General features: G+C 40.8%; 1 protein-coding gene across 5 annotated transcripts in view; it reads left to right on the plus strand.

Annotated features, from left to right (window-relative positions):
- The window catches only part of LOC147254433 (chloride channel protein 2-like), a 192,478-nt gene that overhangs the window by 105,663 nt on the left and 69,883 nt on the right, over positions 1-16,932 (plus strand). For 3 of the 5 annotated variants that reach the window (XM_086216066.1, XM_086216064.1, XM_086216067.1), the window contains 8 exons: positions 3,695-3,826; positions 5,042-5,170; positions 6,685-6,818; positions 9,481-9,558; positions 14,503-14,526; positions 15,533-15,556; positions 15,853-15,931; positions 16,738-16,863. In XM_086216066.1, the coding sequence (XP_086072192.1) occupies positions 3,695-3,826; positions 5,042-5,170; positions 6,685-6,818; positions 9,481-9,558; positions 14,503-14,526; positions 15,533-15,556; positions 15,853-15,931; positions 16,738-16,863 (726 nt within the window). The remainder of the gene's footprint in view (positions 1-3,694; positions 3,827-5,041; positions 5,171-6,684; positions 6,819-9,480; positions 9,559-14,502; positions 14,527-15,532; positions 15,557-15,852; positions 15,932-16,737; positions 16,864-16,932) is intronic. The other 2 variants (XM_086216065.1, XM_086216068.1) reach the window with 1 other exon arrangement.

Raw genomic sequence — 16,932 nt, forward strand, 5'->3', positions numbered from 1 at the left:
AAATTAGATAATAAAGTGTCGTACTGTATATCCAGTATCCTAAATGGAGGAACAATTTTGAAGCATCATTATAACCAAAGCTTTCTGGTACTATAGGCATAAGGCACCACTTGAAATTCATCTGGCTTTGTTGTCACTGCATTCTCAATTTTTAAATGTTGTATAAACTGTTAGCATTAAGATAAACATTCAAAAACAGACAAATTTGAATAGTAATTGCACCCGCCCAACTACATCAATTTATCTTAGAATAAACATGAAGTCAATAATCTTGGTGACCTCGATGTATTGTTTATGTTTATGTTTGTTTACATAGGAATGTCATTGACATTTTTACGTGGTGAAGTCTCTTTATGTTTTATTTTGGTATATTTCACTTTCTTATTCTAATGTCTGACTGCACACGCTGGTAAGAATTACAAGTTGATTGCACTTTGAAAAGTGTGTACCTGTATTATTATGATGTTGTCATAAAATTATTTCAAAGTGACTAAATCATTTATTACCGTAATTGCTTCAACACTGTGTCATTTAACAGAATGTTTTATGTTGAAGATTTTGTGGGGTGTAATTGAAGAATGAGACAACGAGCGAGTGTAATGAGTAGATGTGGGCAGGAAGTGATAAGTAATTACATTACTTTTTAAAAGTGGAATAAATACTTGAGTAACAAGTCCAACACTCTTCTGGGTCCAGTAAGAGTGTGTTATAGAAAGACTTGCTGAAAATTGGAATAGTAGAAACATTGTTTTTGTGTGTGTGTGTGTGTGTGTGTGTGTGTGTGTGTGTGTGTGTGTGTGTGTGTGTGTGTGTGTGCGCGCGCGAGCATGTGACGGGCACCCCACTGTTCTCACTTGTCATTTCCCCCTCAGAGGAGAAAAGGGAATTGAGGACATGACTGGGAAAGGGGAAGAGGGGAAGAGGAAAATATGGTGTAAATGAGAACTTTGATGAATTATTTGATGTACATGTGCATTCTAATGTGTTATAGTAATGTTTTGTTCCAGCAATTACTCCTTATCAGTAGTTGTGAACGCATGTCTCGCCCCATCTATTATACATTATATTAACCATGACGCTGAGTTTCCTGTTGCTTCGAAGAGACTGTGGGAAATCTGAGAGTGCTTCAGGCAGTTCTGGTTTGTGCGTGTGTACGTGTGTCTCCTGTGCAGTTAAAACACAAAGATCAGTGTAGCCTATTCTTTCTTTATGAGCATGTAAGATTGCATTTTATGTTAGATCACTGTAACACAATGCACTTTAGTCCTTTTCCTACCAAATCAGTGCGAGTTTTTCAACCGGTGATGTTCAAGATCTTCTGAACTTCAGCTCTTTCTGCCAAACCAGCCATAACAGAAAGTCCATCTATCCATCCATCCATTTTCTTCTGCTTATTCCTGCCAAGGGTCGTGGGGGGCTGGAGCCTATCCCAGTGGCTTTCAGGGGCAAGAGATGGGGTTCACCCTGGACAGGTCGCCAGTCCATCGCAGGGCAAACATGTATTGACAGACAACCATTCACACTCACAGTCACACCTACAGTCAATTTAGAGTATCAATCAGCCTCGTCCTCTCTTGATGTCTTTGGACTGTGGGAGGAAGCTGGAGTACCAGAGAGAACCCACACAGGAACAAGGAGAACATGGAGACTCCACACAGAAAGATTCGGTGCCAGACTTGATCCTGGAACCTTCTCGCTGTGAGGTGACAGTGCTAACCACTGCACCACCGTGCCACCTACCTTAGCAGAAAGTCAAAACCCCAAATACAGACATAGGCCAGGGACAACTGAAACCATTTTATTAGCTCACGTGTGCTAATGCACCCCTTAGTTGGCCTTGGACTGCACGTGTTGTCTGGTTACATGATTTTTCACTCCCTCCTCCTTGTCCTGCTGGAAAATGGGGAGGAGGGGCAGGTGATTCATCATGGTTCACAATGAGAAAAAAGTTAGCTCTCGATTTGAGAGTTCAAAATGAATTGATTGTTGGGGGTATTGCTCACAATGGTTCTTACAATGTTTTGCAAATGCACACAGAACCTGTTCCCTGTCTGTGGAAAAGTCCAGCGGACAGCATTGGAACTTGATAGCCACACCTGTTTAATCATTCTTTAGATATATTAGATTAAAAAAAGTTTAGAACTCAACAAAGCATTGCAATGATAAAAACATCAGGATGATCTACATCAGGATGTTGGTCTGGAAACACGCCATTGACAGGGCTCAATCAGAGGGGCTGGACAAACGGTGATCTGTCAGACTCTCTCTGCACAGTGCTACAACCAATCAGAGCAACGGAGAAGGTGAGGTAGTCCGAGCAATGGAACAGAATCCGTGGAGGTTTCACATATGGTGTGCTGTGGAAAAGTTGGAAAATTTCTTAAGTTATGGAGCCCAACAGCAGTTTCCATTTTTGCGGAAAAAATATGAGAATTGCAGGCGTGCTTGCATATTCAACAATTATCTTTGAAAAACTGATGAAACCCTTAAGTGTTGCAGAGAGTCAGTGCATGTCGGCGGGGCGGTAGTGAAAACACTGGCGAAGTCGAATAGAATTTGTCAGCGGTGTCTCACCATTTTATCGAGACTTGAACCTGACTTGCCAGTGTAGTGGTGAGACCGTAATCACAAGCAGGTTTCCATTGATGAGTCCCATGCGCTTAGCCACCAGCAGAGCTAACTGGTAAATTAAACTTTTCCCGTATCCAGTCGGCAACACTCCTTCTGTCAAGGAAAATTTTAACTTCAACTCGTTCATAATTGAGACCAACGCATATTCAAAGGACTGCTGTTCACCCGCAGGAGCAGCCATCTTTATTATTTACAGGAACTTGCAAACTACAACTGCAAAATTATCTCAACCCTGCCGTCATGACATCGAACCCACCTACCTACTGTACTGTGCAAGCCTGCTCGATGTGATTGGCCTGACCCGGGTTTGGGTTTTGCCTTGGAGCCCGAGACGTGTGTTGCGAGACTGACCCTGGCTGCAAATTAGATTTGCTACCGCTAGGGGCAGTGTAGATTTCTCTGCCACTTGGCCCTGGCTGATGAATTCAAACCCAAATTTGCTCACTGTGCTGCCCCTGTAAATAATATATTTGTAATACTATATCGAGAAATGAAGTAAAGTAACCTAAACCCACCTTTTCTGAAGTTAAATATATGTGTGTTTCAGAATCATGAACCATGGTCATTAATACATTCTGATCCTCTTGATGACCCCAAATAATGTGTGTGTATAATAATGCTACACTTTTTACTAAGTCTGCCACAGAAGGAAAGGAATATTTATGTGTGATTTGCTATATGTAACAACACAGTTGAACATACAGCATATTTAGAAAAAAGTATGAATAGATAATCAATATTTGTGTGGGTTTAATGAAGTTTGTCTCTCAATCAAGATGTAAGATGTGGAGTGACACGTTAGTCATCCAAACAATGTAATAACAAGGTTTATTTTTCAAAAGAGAAACCTGTTTGCATTACCCAAAAATATCAAACACCCACCCAGACTCGCTTGCTGCCAGATGGAAACACAGCTACAGTAATGTACTAATTTAGCAAAAATATCTCCTTGGCTAATACTTCATTTATGCAAATTATTAACCTCATTACCAGTTCTTCTTCAGCTTTTGGATGTTGTATTGTAGTCGTGACATGTGATCTTTTCTTCCTGCTGTCCATTTAGTCTGCACAGTTCGCTGTCAGAAGTTCCTGATCTCACGGGTTGGGGAGGACTGGATCTTCCTTATCCTGCTGGGACTCCTCATGGCTTTGGTCAGCTGGGTGGTGGACTTCTGTATCGCCATCTGCCTACAAGGTGAGGCACAAAGGGAGGGATGGAGGGGTAGACAGGAGGAGAGGCGACTTCCTCACCTGCAGGAAGGGGCATGACTAGTTAAGACATTAGAGGAGGGGGGTTGGTGATTTAAGAGGTATGGGATGCATTTTTAGAAACAAGGAGAGGAAGATTTATAAAGGAACCCATTTGGGGTGAGGGAGACTACTAAACTGGGACTTGCAAGATGGGAATGGATAAAAAGCTTCAGAGTGGGAAGGGAAAGAGCGCCCTTTTATGAAGTGCGAAACACAAAAAATATTTTTACGCTTTAGGCTCTAAATTAGAGGAGGTTTACAATTAGCTGAATCTCTAACATGTATATGAATTATTTTAGTATTGTGGAGGTATCTCATTCAGCAGGGGAAAACACATTTTTTGGAACAAGTGACGCATGTATTAACTGAGTAAAAGCTTGTTTCCACCTCCAGTAGGATAAAATGTTTAACATACACAATACTGTCAGTGACACAATGTTCAAAGCCTGATCAGATGTTTTGAAAATAAGGGCTAATATGCATTTTAGATCTAGAAACCCATATTAGGAGAGATAGCAATGTTTGTGGAATGAGTCAAAGAGATGAAGGAGAGTTCGCGCAAGAAGAAATTGAGAGGTTGAAGGTGGATTGAGGATGGCAGGAAGGATGGAAAGAAGCTACCTGGTGGCATTGATCATATTAGTATTAGGAAACTGTCCATAGGCACGGTGACTTAAAAAAACTGAAGGAGATGATGCCAAAGAGGATTTAACATCACCTATACTTTCCAGTGTGTGTGTGTGTTTGTGTGGCTGTGTGCATGTGCACATGCACACGTTATGGTCTGGAGTTCAATTAATTGGATTCAGAACATGACTAACCCTCTGTCCTTTGGTGACACAGAAAACAATACACTTGCTTTCTTGAAACGGTTTAAAATGCAGCTTATCTGTGTGTGTGTGTGTGTGTGTGTGTGTGTGTGTGTGTGTGTGTGTGTGCGCGTGCGTGCGTGCGTGTGTTGGTGTGGGTGTGTGGGTGTCTGCACATGCACATATTTAGAGTCTGTTCCTCTGACATCTTTGCTACAGGTTTACATTTGTAGATTACCAGACTTGATGTGCATTCACACATTTTACTTGTGTTTATCACTGTGACTGGATACTTCTAAATTGCGGTTTACGTCTGTCCTGGTTTTGTGTGTGTTTGCGTGTGTAAACAGCACAGAAGTGGATGTACGGTGGTCTGGACAGTAACGTCTTCCTGCAGTATCTGGCCTGGGTCACTTACCCTGTGGTCCTCATCACCTTTTCGGCTGGCTTCACGCAGATCCTTGCTCCGCAGGCTGTTGGTAGGATAGACACACACACTTGCAAAACACAACATATAAAGCGAAAAAATAACACATAAAGGAGATAAATAAAGGAAGAAACACAATTAAATACTACTGAACAGTGAAAATAATTTCATTTTCACCAGTAATTTGGAGGTGCAGCCTTTTTAGGAATTAAAAAAAAAAAAATATATATATATATATATATATATATATATATATATATTTTCTTCCGCTTATCCTGTTCAGGAACAGGGAGAACATGCAAACTCCACACAGAAAGATCTCATGCCTGAGCCAGGACTCGAACCCGGAACCATCTCGCTGTGAGGTGTCAGTGCTAACCACTGCACCACCATGAATAAAAATAAATATATTTTCTAATAGCTTCATTTATATTCAGTTCAGATCAGTTCAGTCATTTATACACTTAAAAACCAGAAACACAAGTAGACAAATTAAATAATTGACTGAAAAAGGTTTAGGCAGAAGCAAAGGTTTATCAGTGCCTGCCTACTATACATGTTAAACTACACAATGATGTTAAGTGGAAAGAAAAAAACAAACAAAATAAACATGTATGTGATATATATACACATACACGTACATGTATATATAGATACACATGCATACACATACACTTATTCACATACCTGCATAAACTATTTACCTACATACTAGATACATATTTTAATAGATATGCTCATTCCTATTTATAAGATAATAATGCTATCAATCCCACATTATTAAATAAATGTAAGTTAAAGCTCTAGAGCATCATATTTTCATTGAAATGAAGGTGGTTTATCCACCCCCGCCTAATCCAAACCCTAAATCTCACTCTAGAGGGCATCTGTGCATGTGGCGACATTCCTGCAACGCCTCAAGGAAACAATGTGCGATGCTCTGTCAACAGAGCAGACGACCGCCATTTAACCCTCAGCAAACTTGAATGTAATATAAATGGAAAATTCAATCATGCAGCTCAAATGTTTTAATCAAAAATTAATCAGTTTATGAGAAAAGATAGGATGCCTTCGTACTGTTTTAGATGCTCCCACCTGAAACGATTTCAGAACTGACACAGACATTCTAACAATGTTTTGTTATTCATCATAAAAGTAATGAGGCCATTGTCTTTAGTTCTTATCATTTAAATCATATTTAGACTGAACCGCAGTGGAGCAGAAACATGCAAAACCCTGTGAAAGAAATGCCTACGATGAGCAAGACCAAACAAAGATATCATCAGCTATGGGTGGATTCTGTTAGGTGTGGATATAATCGGATTTCAGTTCCTAACATTTCACACATGTTAAAATGTGTGTGTGCAGGCCAGAATCATAGCTTCACTCAAGGTTTAGTTCAACATGTGATTGCACTGCACCAAATCAGTCTTGCGTGAATTTGGTACAAAATCAGCACACAAACATTTTTGTGTAGCATGCTATGTTTATGTAAACTTCGCTATCACTCACAGTACCAGAGGTTAAAGACAATCAAATATTAACATGAGCTGCGCTCCACCACAGGTTCAGGTATTCCAGAGATGAAGACCATCTTGCGAGGAGTGGTACTGAAGGAGTACCTTACTTTCAAAACTTTTGTGGCCAAAGTCATCGGTCTCACCTGCGCTCTTGGCAGTGGCATGCCCCTGGGCAAGGAGGTAACACATAGTCACACTGCATCCTCCTCGTGCACCTAACTCCTTTTTAAGTGTCTTTTACACAGCCTTGTGTGGAGCCACTTTCTTTGAGTATTCTGAGAGAGGACATGGCACACAAACACACAAACACACACACACGACTATGCTGTCAGTTTGATCAATCAATGAGTCAATCGATATGTGACTCATACGATGGTAAAGAAATTGAAATGCAGCTCGCAGGAAGGAGATTTGAGATTAGAAATCTCTCTAAGTGTTTCTTCTCCTGAAATACCATGAACTGACCATTGCAAGTCAATCTTATTATGGCTAACTTTGTGAAACAAAATCCATTTTTAAACTTGGCTTCTTATACATATTTGAAAATGCACAAGTTCCTTCCTAATAAGTTGACGTCATGCATAGGCACTCACTCTGTCCTTCATCCTGCTCAACTCTGCAGGATAACAGCATGAACTGACTATTAACCAATGCGTGGATGATAGACACTTGCTAATAAATAAGCCTTTCTCTAGCCGTTTTTAGACAGAGAATGTGCCAAATTTACGGCCCGATGGAGGTGGGAATTGGCCGTCTTGTCTGTGTGAAATGGAGGCGTAATATTCCTCTTTCCAAAAAAGCCACCACTTATGTGGGCGTAAACATGTGACGTGACTTGCAGCTCGTAATTGCACGTGAACAGTGAAGTACAAAATGTATGTCTGGAGAATATTCAGCCCCGCCCGTGACAGTCTGGAAAACCTTGTAGTGTTCCCAGTCCAACCTCCCTCTGACGCTGCAGCAGTTGTGGTCACAGACCTGGATGTAATTTTTTTCGTAAATTTTCAACTGTCGGCTTTTTCCATAGTATGACTTTTTCTATAGCACTTACAGAAGCAGTGTCTCCAGTTAATTGTGAAATGAATTTTATGTGAACTATGGATCTGTCACAAAAAATTAAATGCACAGGTGTGTCTGCATCAACTGGTTTGAAGCGAATAGAATTGGATGTACAGGCAAGTTAAGCACAAGTAATTTTTTTTTTGTTCCTATACTGTACAGGTTTTTGGTATCTTTCTACTACCTACACTTAAAAAAACAGGCTTGTTGATTAAGTTTTGATGCACAAAAGAAAAAAAAGATAAGCAATATAATAAAACATGTGGATGAGAGCGGAAAGATAACATAGGGGCTGCTAATGCCACTTGCCAAAATGTACAAAGGGAGAAGATGTCCGCCAAAGTTGAAAACCTTGAAGAAGACACCCACTCGTTAAAAAGAAAAGGGGACGAGTTAGTGATGCTCAGCTGCCAAGACGTTGTATCCATCGACTGTTGTGAAGAATGTGTTCTTGGTGCTGTGTCATGAGGGGGAGCATCAACATCAGTGATGACACGGATGAGAGTGGATCAGCCACTACTGCAGGCTGAGCTGAAACAAGAATTAATACTACACACATTAAGACCCTGTACTTCTTTACTTTTTCTTGAGTAAATAGGTAGAAACAGTACTTATACTTTAATCAGACTTGTTTCACGAATGTCAGTACTTCTTCTTGAGTAATAATTTGTGTAGTTTTGCCAAATCCGACATCTTTTTTGGCAAAAACCAATTCAGGCAAGTGTAGAAGTGTAGAAAACTTTTTGCTAAATTTTCCCGTACATCATCATTCCTGCCATCTTTCTAATGCCATACTTCAAAATGCATCAAAATACTTGTCTGTTAACAGTTGTAGTTGTACACAGCACATCACTTTGTGATAGCTCAGCACAGAATCCAGACTGACAGGAGTTAGGTGCCATGCTATAGCCCCAAACATCCCTAAATCTATGAATAATATCCACCCTGAACTGACAGTCATCAAAAATCATGTACTGCAGGGCAAAGTGAAAGGAGCATTTACATGGTGTAATTCAGGTATTACAGCCGCTGGATCCCTGCATCAATACAGAACTGAAATGGTACAATACATGAACGTCCCAGGGAAACATAGCTGTCCCCTGTTCATTCATATTTCACTTCCCAACATCCCTGCAGCATGAATTGCAAATGATCCCCAAAGGTTCAGGATCAGGTCCAGAGCAATGAATGTAAAATCTGTTGAAGGAAGGTGCTACATCAACTGGAGACATTTTCTAAACCCGGGGGGATGGGAAGGGATGTTTGGTAGGAGATGTTTGGATCCCCAACATAACAATGCAGATGTTGTTTGTGTCTTGTAAGCTAGTTGTTGTGTCTATGGGTGTATATGTAGTTTAGCTGACTGTTTTTGCCATCGGTGTTATAGGTAAGTGTGGCATCCCCCAAAAGACTGCTTAGCCTGAAGACATACTTGCAGAGAAAATGTCCTTCCTCGTTCTCTCTCTCTAGACACACACACACACACACACACACACACACACACACACACACACACACATACACAAGCCTCAGGTGCTTCTCATAGCGTACTACTACAGCAGCTGAGGTTTTAGATTCACTGAAGGCCTCTTAACTTCTATTAACTTCAGCATAATTTCTCTGATGCTCTCACTTTTAATCCTGATACTAACACTTTGATCTTCATTCATTCCAGGAATTTTAATATTAGCTTTGTTGCTGATGCGCACACTATATACAGGGGACTAGAGTGCTACATATCATTGGCATTTGTTTTATGTGCTTTGTCTCTTCTTCCTGTCAGGGTCCATTCGTACACATTGCCAGTCTGTGTGCAGCTCTCCTCAGCAAGTTCATGTCTCTGTTTGGAGGAATCTATGAGGTATGTCTTTATATGTGTGCTGTCTGTCTTGTGTCTTCTTTTGACTCAGTTGTTTTCAAAATTATCTAAAGCTAAATGCAGATGACACCCAAAGTTGTGCTTTTCTCACTACAGTATATGACTGGGTGGCAACAGGAATCATTGAATGGGGAATCGACTGTATTTATTAAGCTTTTTACAATGTTGCCACACACACACACACACACACACACACACACACGCACTGATGGTGGAAGCTGCCATGCATGGTGCCAATCTGTTCAGTAGACACAATTAGGGTCTCATGATGTTGCTCAAGGACGTGGTCCCCAGGGGAACCGGGTATTTATCCAGCAACTCTATGGTTACAGCCACTCCAGTGGACAAGGACTGAATCATTCCCTAAGATGAGTCCCAATGGTTCTGTCTTGTCTCCAACACTAGTTACTTAGGAAATTACAAAGGACATGAAGGAGTGACCAAATTTGTGTGTGATTTGATTTGAGTGTTGATATGCAATAGACATTTAAAAAGAATGGCAGAAGAATTATGTGTTCTCACCTTTTTCTAAAAAGTGTTCCCTATTCACTGCCACCATCCTCTAGGTGCAGTAAACAGTTCATATTACAACAGACAAGCCATCCTGTAGGTTTCCTTTCAAAATGTACTGTATGCTTTGTTTGTTCTCAAGGCTGTAGCTTATCCCATCTTTATATTATGAGATATATTATTTATGCACTGGCAAGTCTCCAGCTTTGTGTTTTCTGAATAGAGCTCACTGCCTGTTAGCAGTGGTATGACGCCAGGCTACATGATAAAAAATGCTGCCAATGGCATCAGTTTAGCACCATTCCGCTCATCTAAAGCTGTCAGTGACACTCCAAAAATGTATCAATACACCAGCAATATCAGAGAACACCACAAGATAGTAACTGTTGCTTTAACAATGCAAGATTTAAGAACAAAGTTGCGTATTGTTTGGAAGAAGGAAATGCCTTCAAATAAGAGGCTGGTCTTGGGTTAGTGGCGTTAATGTGTGAAGTGCTATTTAAAGGGTGTATCAATCAAATGTGTAGATGCGTTGCATTGCAGTGTGGTTCTATTGATGACCGACAATGTTGAAACATTGTCCGCCATCTCCTCCCAGAACTGCTACGGCTCCGATGGATTCGATGAATGCCTGTTGCTCCCGTATAGAAACATAAAACATGCACGTGTGTCATCATCTGGTGCACGAGGAGGTCCATTTCCAGATGAGAAACATGCTATTCTCCTGAGTTGAAATGCACATGCTGCTGAAGTAGCAACAAGCCAAATCCTGGCGCAGCGTGAACTTTAAAGGGAATGACATGAGGCACTCTGATTGATTTGATTGATGTCAGGCCTGAAACATGCCTATGAATAAAGGTGTCTAATGACTTACTCTACGCACCTTCTAAATGCCAACATGAGTCCGAACACAGGCTGAATGCATGGCGCACAAACAGTGCCAACCGCTTGGCATCACAGATACATTGATATGGGCCCATGGTGTGTTATAATGGCTGATTTGTTCATCCAGGGTTTCAGTTTACTGTAAAATGTTTGATGTCATGCCACCTGGCTCATGGCCCACAGGGTCATTTGGTCCACCTCTTAAGTTTTGGCTGCAACAGTCTGACACCAATTCAGTGAGGCTTTGGAAGAGTGACAGTCTGCATTAAGAGCTGCCCGTGCGTGACCAGATCCACCAACCAATTCACAACCGCCAGCCAATGACAGCTGGATTGCATTCACGAACATTTGAGATGTTTTTGGTTCATCAAGTCACAGTTGCTAACAAGTCATCAAAAATTGATCACAGTAGCAGCCAGAGATATTGTCAAGCAATTGCAACACTCACAGAAGACTTGTTAGAGAGAGAGAGGGAGCAAAAGCGAGAGAGAGAGAGATAGAGAGAGATTTATAGTGAGGATTGGGTGCAGGGGTGAAAGAATATTGAGAAAAGGAATAAGGAGGTAAAAGATGAAAGAGCCAGGCAGCATCAGTTAGCAGAACACAAGAAAAATGAGAATTTAAGATGAAAAATTTCACTTATTATTAAACAGGTAATAAAAAGCTCAGTGTGTGATTGTCATTGGTTGACAGCTATGATGTAACAAACTACGACATCTTTTACCTGTTTACCATTCATTTTAAAATCTCACTCGTCAGTGGCACAGAGCTGCCATTCCCGTCGGAACAGGGTCTGAGTGGAGTATTTCTGGGGACCCAGATTAAGTGATTGCAATACAGAAAAACAACTTTATTATTTGGATTATATTTTAGAGGGAAAAATGTTTTGATGTAGTCTTCCTTAACTGTCAGGGATTTGATGAGGTTCCTGAGGGCTTCAGGCCTACTTGTTGCTTACAGTGGGTTAGCACTTACTTCTGCTTATTGTTCAGCCTCAGCGGCCCCCCAATGAAGTTCACAGTCAGCATTGTAGCTCATGTTATGATGTGTTTTACTGTTTGATAGACATTTGCCAGGTCAGCAGAAGTCACCTGTGGAAAAGAAAAGAAAAAAGTGCCAGTGTATAATGTTTGCAAAGTGCAGGGTTAACCCTAACCCCCTCATTCTTCTTACGATTGTCTCCTGCTCTGTGCTTTTTCACATTGGTAATTCCACCATGACTTACAGTGAACTGTCAATGGCAGACAGTGCATTTGGCTTTGAAAACATTGTCTCTCCCATTTCAAACCATTCATACTCCTTTTCCCATTCAGTTTTATATTTTTGCGCCCTTCTTTTCTTTTTTTGCCAGCAGTGAAGTTGTTGCCTCAGCCATTTTTTTAAGCTAAACCCACATTAGGGGTTACATAATTGTTCGTACAGTATCACCTGTAACTTTTATCGCCACGATTAATAACCTCCTGATAAAACACATTGTGCCGGAAAAAACAACACCTTTTAACTGATATTTTCACAATATACCATATCAATTCACAACATAGATTTTAAATGCATAATATCTGTTTCTTCAGCATTGTCTGTTGAAAATTGATTTCGAATTTGCTCTACATGCCCTGTGTTGTTGTTGTTTGTTCAGTTAAACGCAGACAAAATCTAAGTTTTTTTTTCTTTTCTTTTCCACAGGTGACTTGAAGCCAACAGCCAAAACAAACATGATTTATACATGTTTAATCACTTTGATATGGGTCAGCAAGTTAGATATATTTCATCTTAAAAGCTAACTCTGCCAGGAGAAAGATGCAGCGATAGAGAGGGATTTTTCTCAGAGGAAGAGGAACTAGCAGGATTTCATGTTGAGCAGGCTGAAAGGACTGGCAAAAAAAAAAAGATCTTCCCTTTTTTCTTCTCCATCTTCTTTGCCCTTGGTAGAAGGAGTCATTTTAGATGAAGGAAGCCTGAGAAAATCTTGAATGATTTCTCTCTTTTCTGAAGATGTGTTTGCTTCTCTTGGGGGATGAAATCGTGGCAAGGCGGGAGGGGTTGAGGGGAGGACAGAAAGCAATGTGCCAGAGGAAAGGCCCCAAAGTCCCTCTGCTGCATCCACATGGTCTTGATTAGAAAATAGAGAGAGATTGTTATGCGGTTAACTCTACTGGCAAACATGACATGCTGATGCAAAAGAGGAGTGACTGGATATTATTAAGAAACATAGCCCAAAACTAGGGATTATGTTCCCTGATAACAGCTTCCACTTCTTTTGAATGTTTTTTCCACCTACTTCAGAGACAAGAAACAGGGATTTTCATCCATTGAAGTCTTAATGATGATAAGACCTAACTCACAGATGGTGTTTCAGTTCATCCCAAAGGTGTTCGATGGGGCTGAGATCAGGGCTCAGTGCAGGCCAGTCAACTACATCTTCACCTAACCGGGAAACCCATATAGAACTCTATATGTCCTCATCATCTTACTACCAAATGTACGCTGTAGCATTGACTCCCCCCATGAGTCGAGAGCCCAGTCCAAGTGGCTCTCAACCTGGTGGTCACAAGATCTTTCTACATTTTACATTTTAACTTTTTACTCTTTTAAAGCAAAATTCTTCATATTCTAGGGCCTGTATCATTGATAATGATTCGTCTTGGTATAGACGCTTGAAGAGTCAGCACTTGAGGACTATGAAAATTAAGATAAACTATAAATAAAACAGAGCTACCACAACAGGTCGGTTCCTCAATGACCTTCACCTTTGACCTCCACATTTTTTTCAGGTCATCCTTGAGTCCTAGTGGACATATGTTCGGCTGAACTGTTTTTTGATTATTTTTTAACATGTTAATAGGCCCAGTTATGTCAGTATTTTTTTTTGGGGGGGGGGGGGATCATTAACATCAATAACACTGCTAGAATGGAATTCTTTATTCCGCTGGGAACCTGCAGAGTTGGGCACCCATCTAACACCCATTCAGTTATTCGAAGAGGGCACAACCCAGAAAGGTTGAGAACAACAGCCCTAAACCATGAAAGGCTCAGAGCAGGAGTGCTCATGCATACTTGTGTGTTCTTCATCATCATCATCGTCGTCATCATCATCATGGTTGTATCCCTGTAACCCTCTCTTCCCTCTAGTGTTGTGCATATTAATGCTACGAGTGTGTATGGATGTGTGAAGTGTCCCTCTACAGCAGTATCTCACCCACTCAGAGTAGTTCAAGTACAGTATGCTGATGTGATCCCGTGGGCTGTCAGAAGCAGCTTTAGTTGAAGCATGCGTTTTGATCCAGTGTGTGACACTGACATGTGACACCTATCTGATGTCAAATGTCAGATGTTTGAGAATACATGTATGGTGATTTAATCACATTTACATCAAGATCATCCAGTCAGTTGTTTTATATTTTGTAGATGGACAAATGATTGGAAGTCAAATTGAAACCTGGACACTTTTTTAATGATGAACACAAAGCTACAAGACAGTAAGGGGTTCTAATTGTTTGTCATCTTGGTTTCTCACTCCCATGCTACCTGAAGGAGCACTGTCTGATAGGGATGAAGGTAATTCAATAAATGAATCTGCTGCATGCTTCACAGTCCTCCAGCTCACAAGGAGCAGCTCATGCAAGCTCTTAAGGTCAAACATCACTTGAATAGTGTTGATTGTATGTAGATGAGCCTTTCACTCATTTAAAGTAGTTTTTAGCTCTTACAAAGAGTCTTTGATGTTTCATGCAAATCTGTTAGGCTGTTAGCGGGATTACAGAAAATCTACTAAATGATTAGGAGACATCATGCGGAGAGTGGGAGAAGGTATTTGGATAACTTTTGTACAACTCACAGCCACAATTGTCACCGCACACTTATTTTTTGCCAAGACAATTTAATTATCAAAGGAAAAAACTCATATTTTTGCTCCATGGTCCTCCAAATGACAACAGGAACCTCCTACATAGAATGCACTGGGATATTGCATCTGTCGTCTCTCATGTCGTAGCTCTACAGTTAAAAGACGTGTATAATTTCCTATTGTGTCATATTCTGGCACTTTATGCAGCCCTTCATTGAATCTCTTTTAAAACAAGGCAATGTAGGTCCTTCGTCTTTAAGCCCCCTCTCTAAAAGCCCACTGTTTTCTGATAGCCAACCTGTCGAAGCATGTGGAGAGTAAGTGTCCTTGGTATGCTTTGCCTGGAGATTATACCGATATAGAGACATCATTGATGAGTAGAAAAAGGCTTTGGAAACGAAATGTTAAGACATCTCTTAAGCCTGAGCAGAAAATCAGGAGGATGAAGGAGATGGGTCTACTACAACTTTTATTAATGCCAGACTATTTGATTTCAAGAAATAGTCCACGAACTTTTTTTTAATATCTAGTGTATTAAACAAATTTTGTCCACGTTGTTCTCGCCACCATATTTTTTTGTGTGATAATGTGTTTGTAAGCAGCAGCAGTACTGCATGCTAATCAATTTCCACACTGAGTATGTGGACCATGAATAGCCGCTAAGCATATCATCAAAGGGGCGCTAACCTCTTTTTATCACTATCATGCTGCTTGAAGGACAGCAGTCTCATAGGGATGAAGGTAAGTAAGAAAAGGCCTGTCAAATAAGCATCCATTTCCCATGATGCACCATAATCCTCTTGAGCTATTTTTTTCATTATTCATTCAAGTGTTGTGCTATTTTGCTTCACTAGCTTTTATATATGTTTTGAGGTGCCACAACTCCAAAGTGTGGAAGTCTTTTGTCATTAGTTTTAGAGCAATTATTACAGTTTATGTTCAATGTCTTATTTCTAGTCTGCAAAATACAAAAGTGTCTCAATTGATTAAAAGTAATTGGAATGCATAGTAACCACTCATGTTTGTTTGTGTTTCAGAATGAGTCAAGAAACATTGAGATGCTGGCAGCAGCCTGTGCCGTGGGAGTGGGCTGCTGCTTCGCTGCCCCAATAGGAGGTGAGTCTCCACGAAAATATTTATTCAAAAAAACTCATATCTAGGTTTAGGTATCTAGGGCGGCAAGGTGATGCAGTGGTTAGCTTTGTCACCTCACAGCAAGAAGGTTCCGGGTTCGAGCCGCGGCTTGAACAGGGGGTCTTTCTGTGTGGAGTCTCCATGTTCTCCCTGTTCCTGTGTGGGTTCTCTCTGGTACTCCAGCTTCCTCCCACAGTCCAAAGACATCAAGAGGGGACGAGGCTGATTGATACTCTAAATTGACTGTAGGTGTGACTGTGAGTGTGAATGGTTGTCTGTCTCTGTGTGTTGGCCCTGTGATGGACTGGTGACCTGTCCAGGGTGAACCCTGCCTCTCGCTGAAGGCTGCTCAGATAGGCTCCAGCCCCCTCTTGACCCGAGTTAGAAAATGGATGGATGGATGGTTTAGTTATCTATTCATGCTAATGCAGTTAGTAAGTGTGTTTGCTTTTTATTGTTATTATTTGCCGCTAAGACTTTATGACATGCCATGCTCTGAACAAGACCAGTGGTAGTGGGGCCAACAGAACAAATGGACCAAGTGTAGTCGTTCAAAAACCCTGCTACATGCCGCTGAAGTAACGTACCACACAGGAGTGAGATTCAGTCAGGGTAAGAATAGGGGTGGGTCTTCACAGAATGCATTTGGGAAAAACGTAATACATTCATTTTTTTTAATGGAAGACTTTAGATATTTCCCCAGGGGTACACTTACTTTTAATCCAGAATGACAATTTAAATCCATTTGTTTATACACACATGCATTTCTGTCTGTCTGTGTTTTCCAGGTGTATTGTTCAGTATTGAAGTAACATCTACATTCTTCGCGGTGAGGAATTATTGGAGAGGTTTCTTTGCAGCTACCTTCAGTGCCTTCATCTTCAGAGTGCTGGCTGTTTGGAACCGAGACGAAGGTGAGACAGATGCATGTGTGCATGTGTCTATTTAATGTTGATGTTCTCCGCAACTCTGTTGATGAGATG

This window comes from Aulostomus chinensis, chromosome 10 (genome assembly GCF_037954235.1).
Source record: "Aulostomus chinensis isolate RoL2024-O1b breed Wild chromosome 10, RoL_Achi_v1.0, whole genome shotgun sequence".
Lineage (NCBI taxonomy): Eukaryota > Metazoa > Chordata > Actinopteri > Syngnathiformes > Aulostomidae > Aulostomus > Aulostomus chinensis.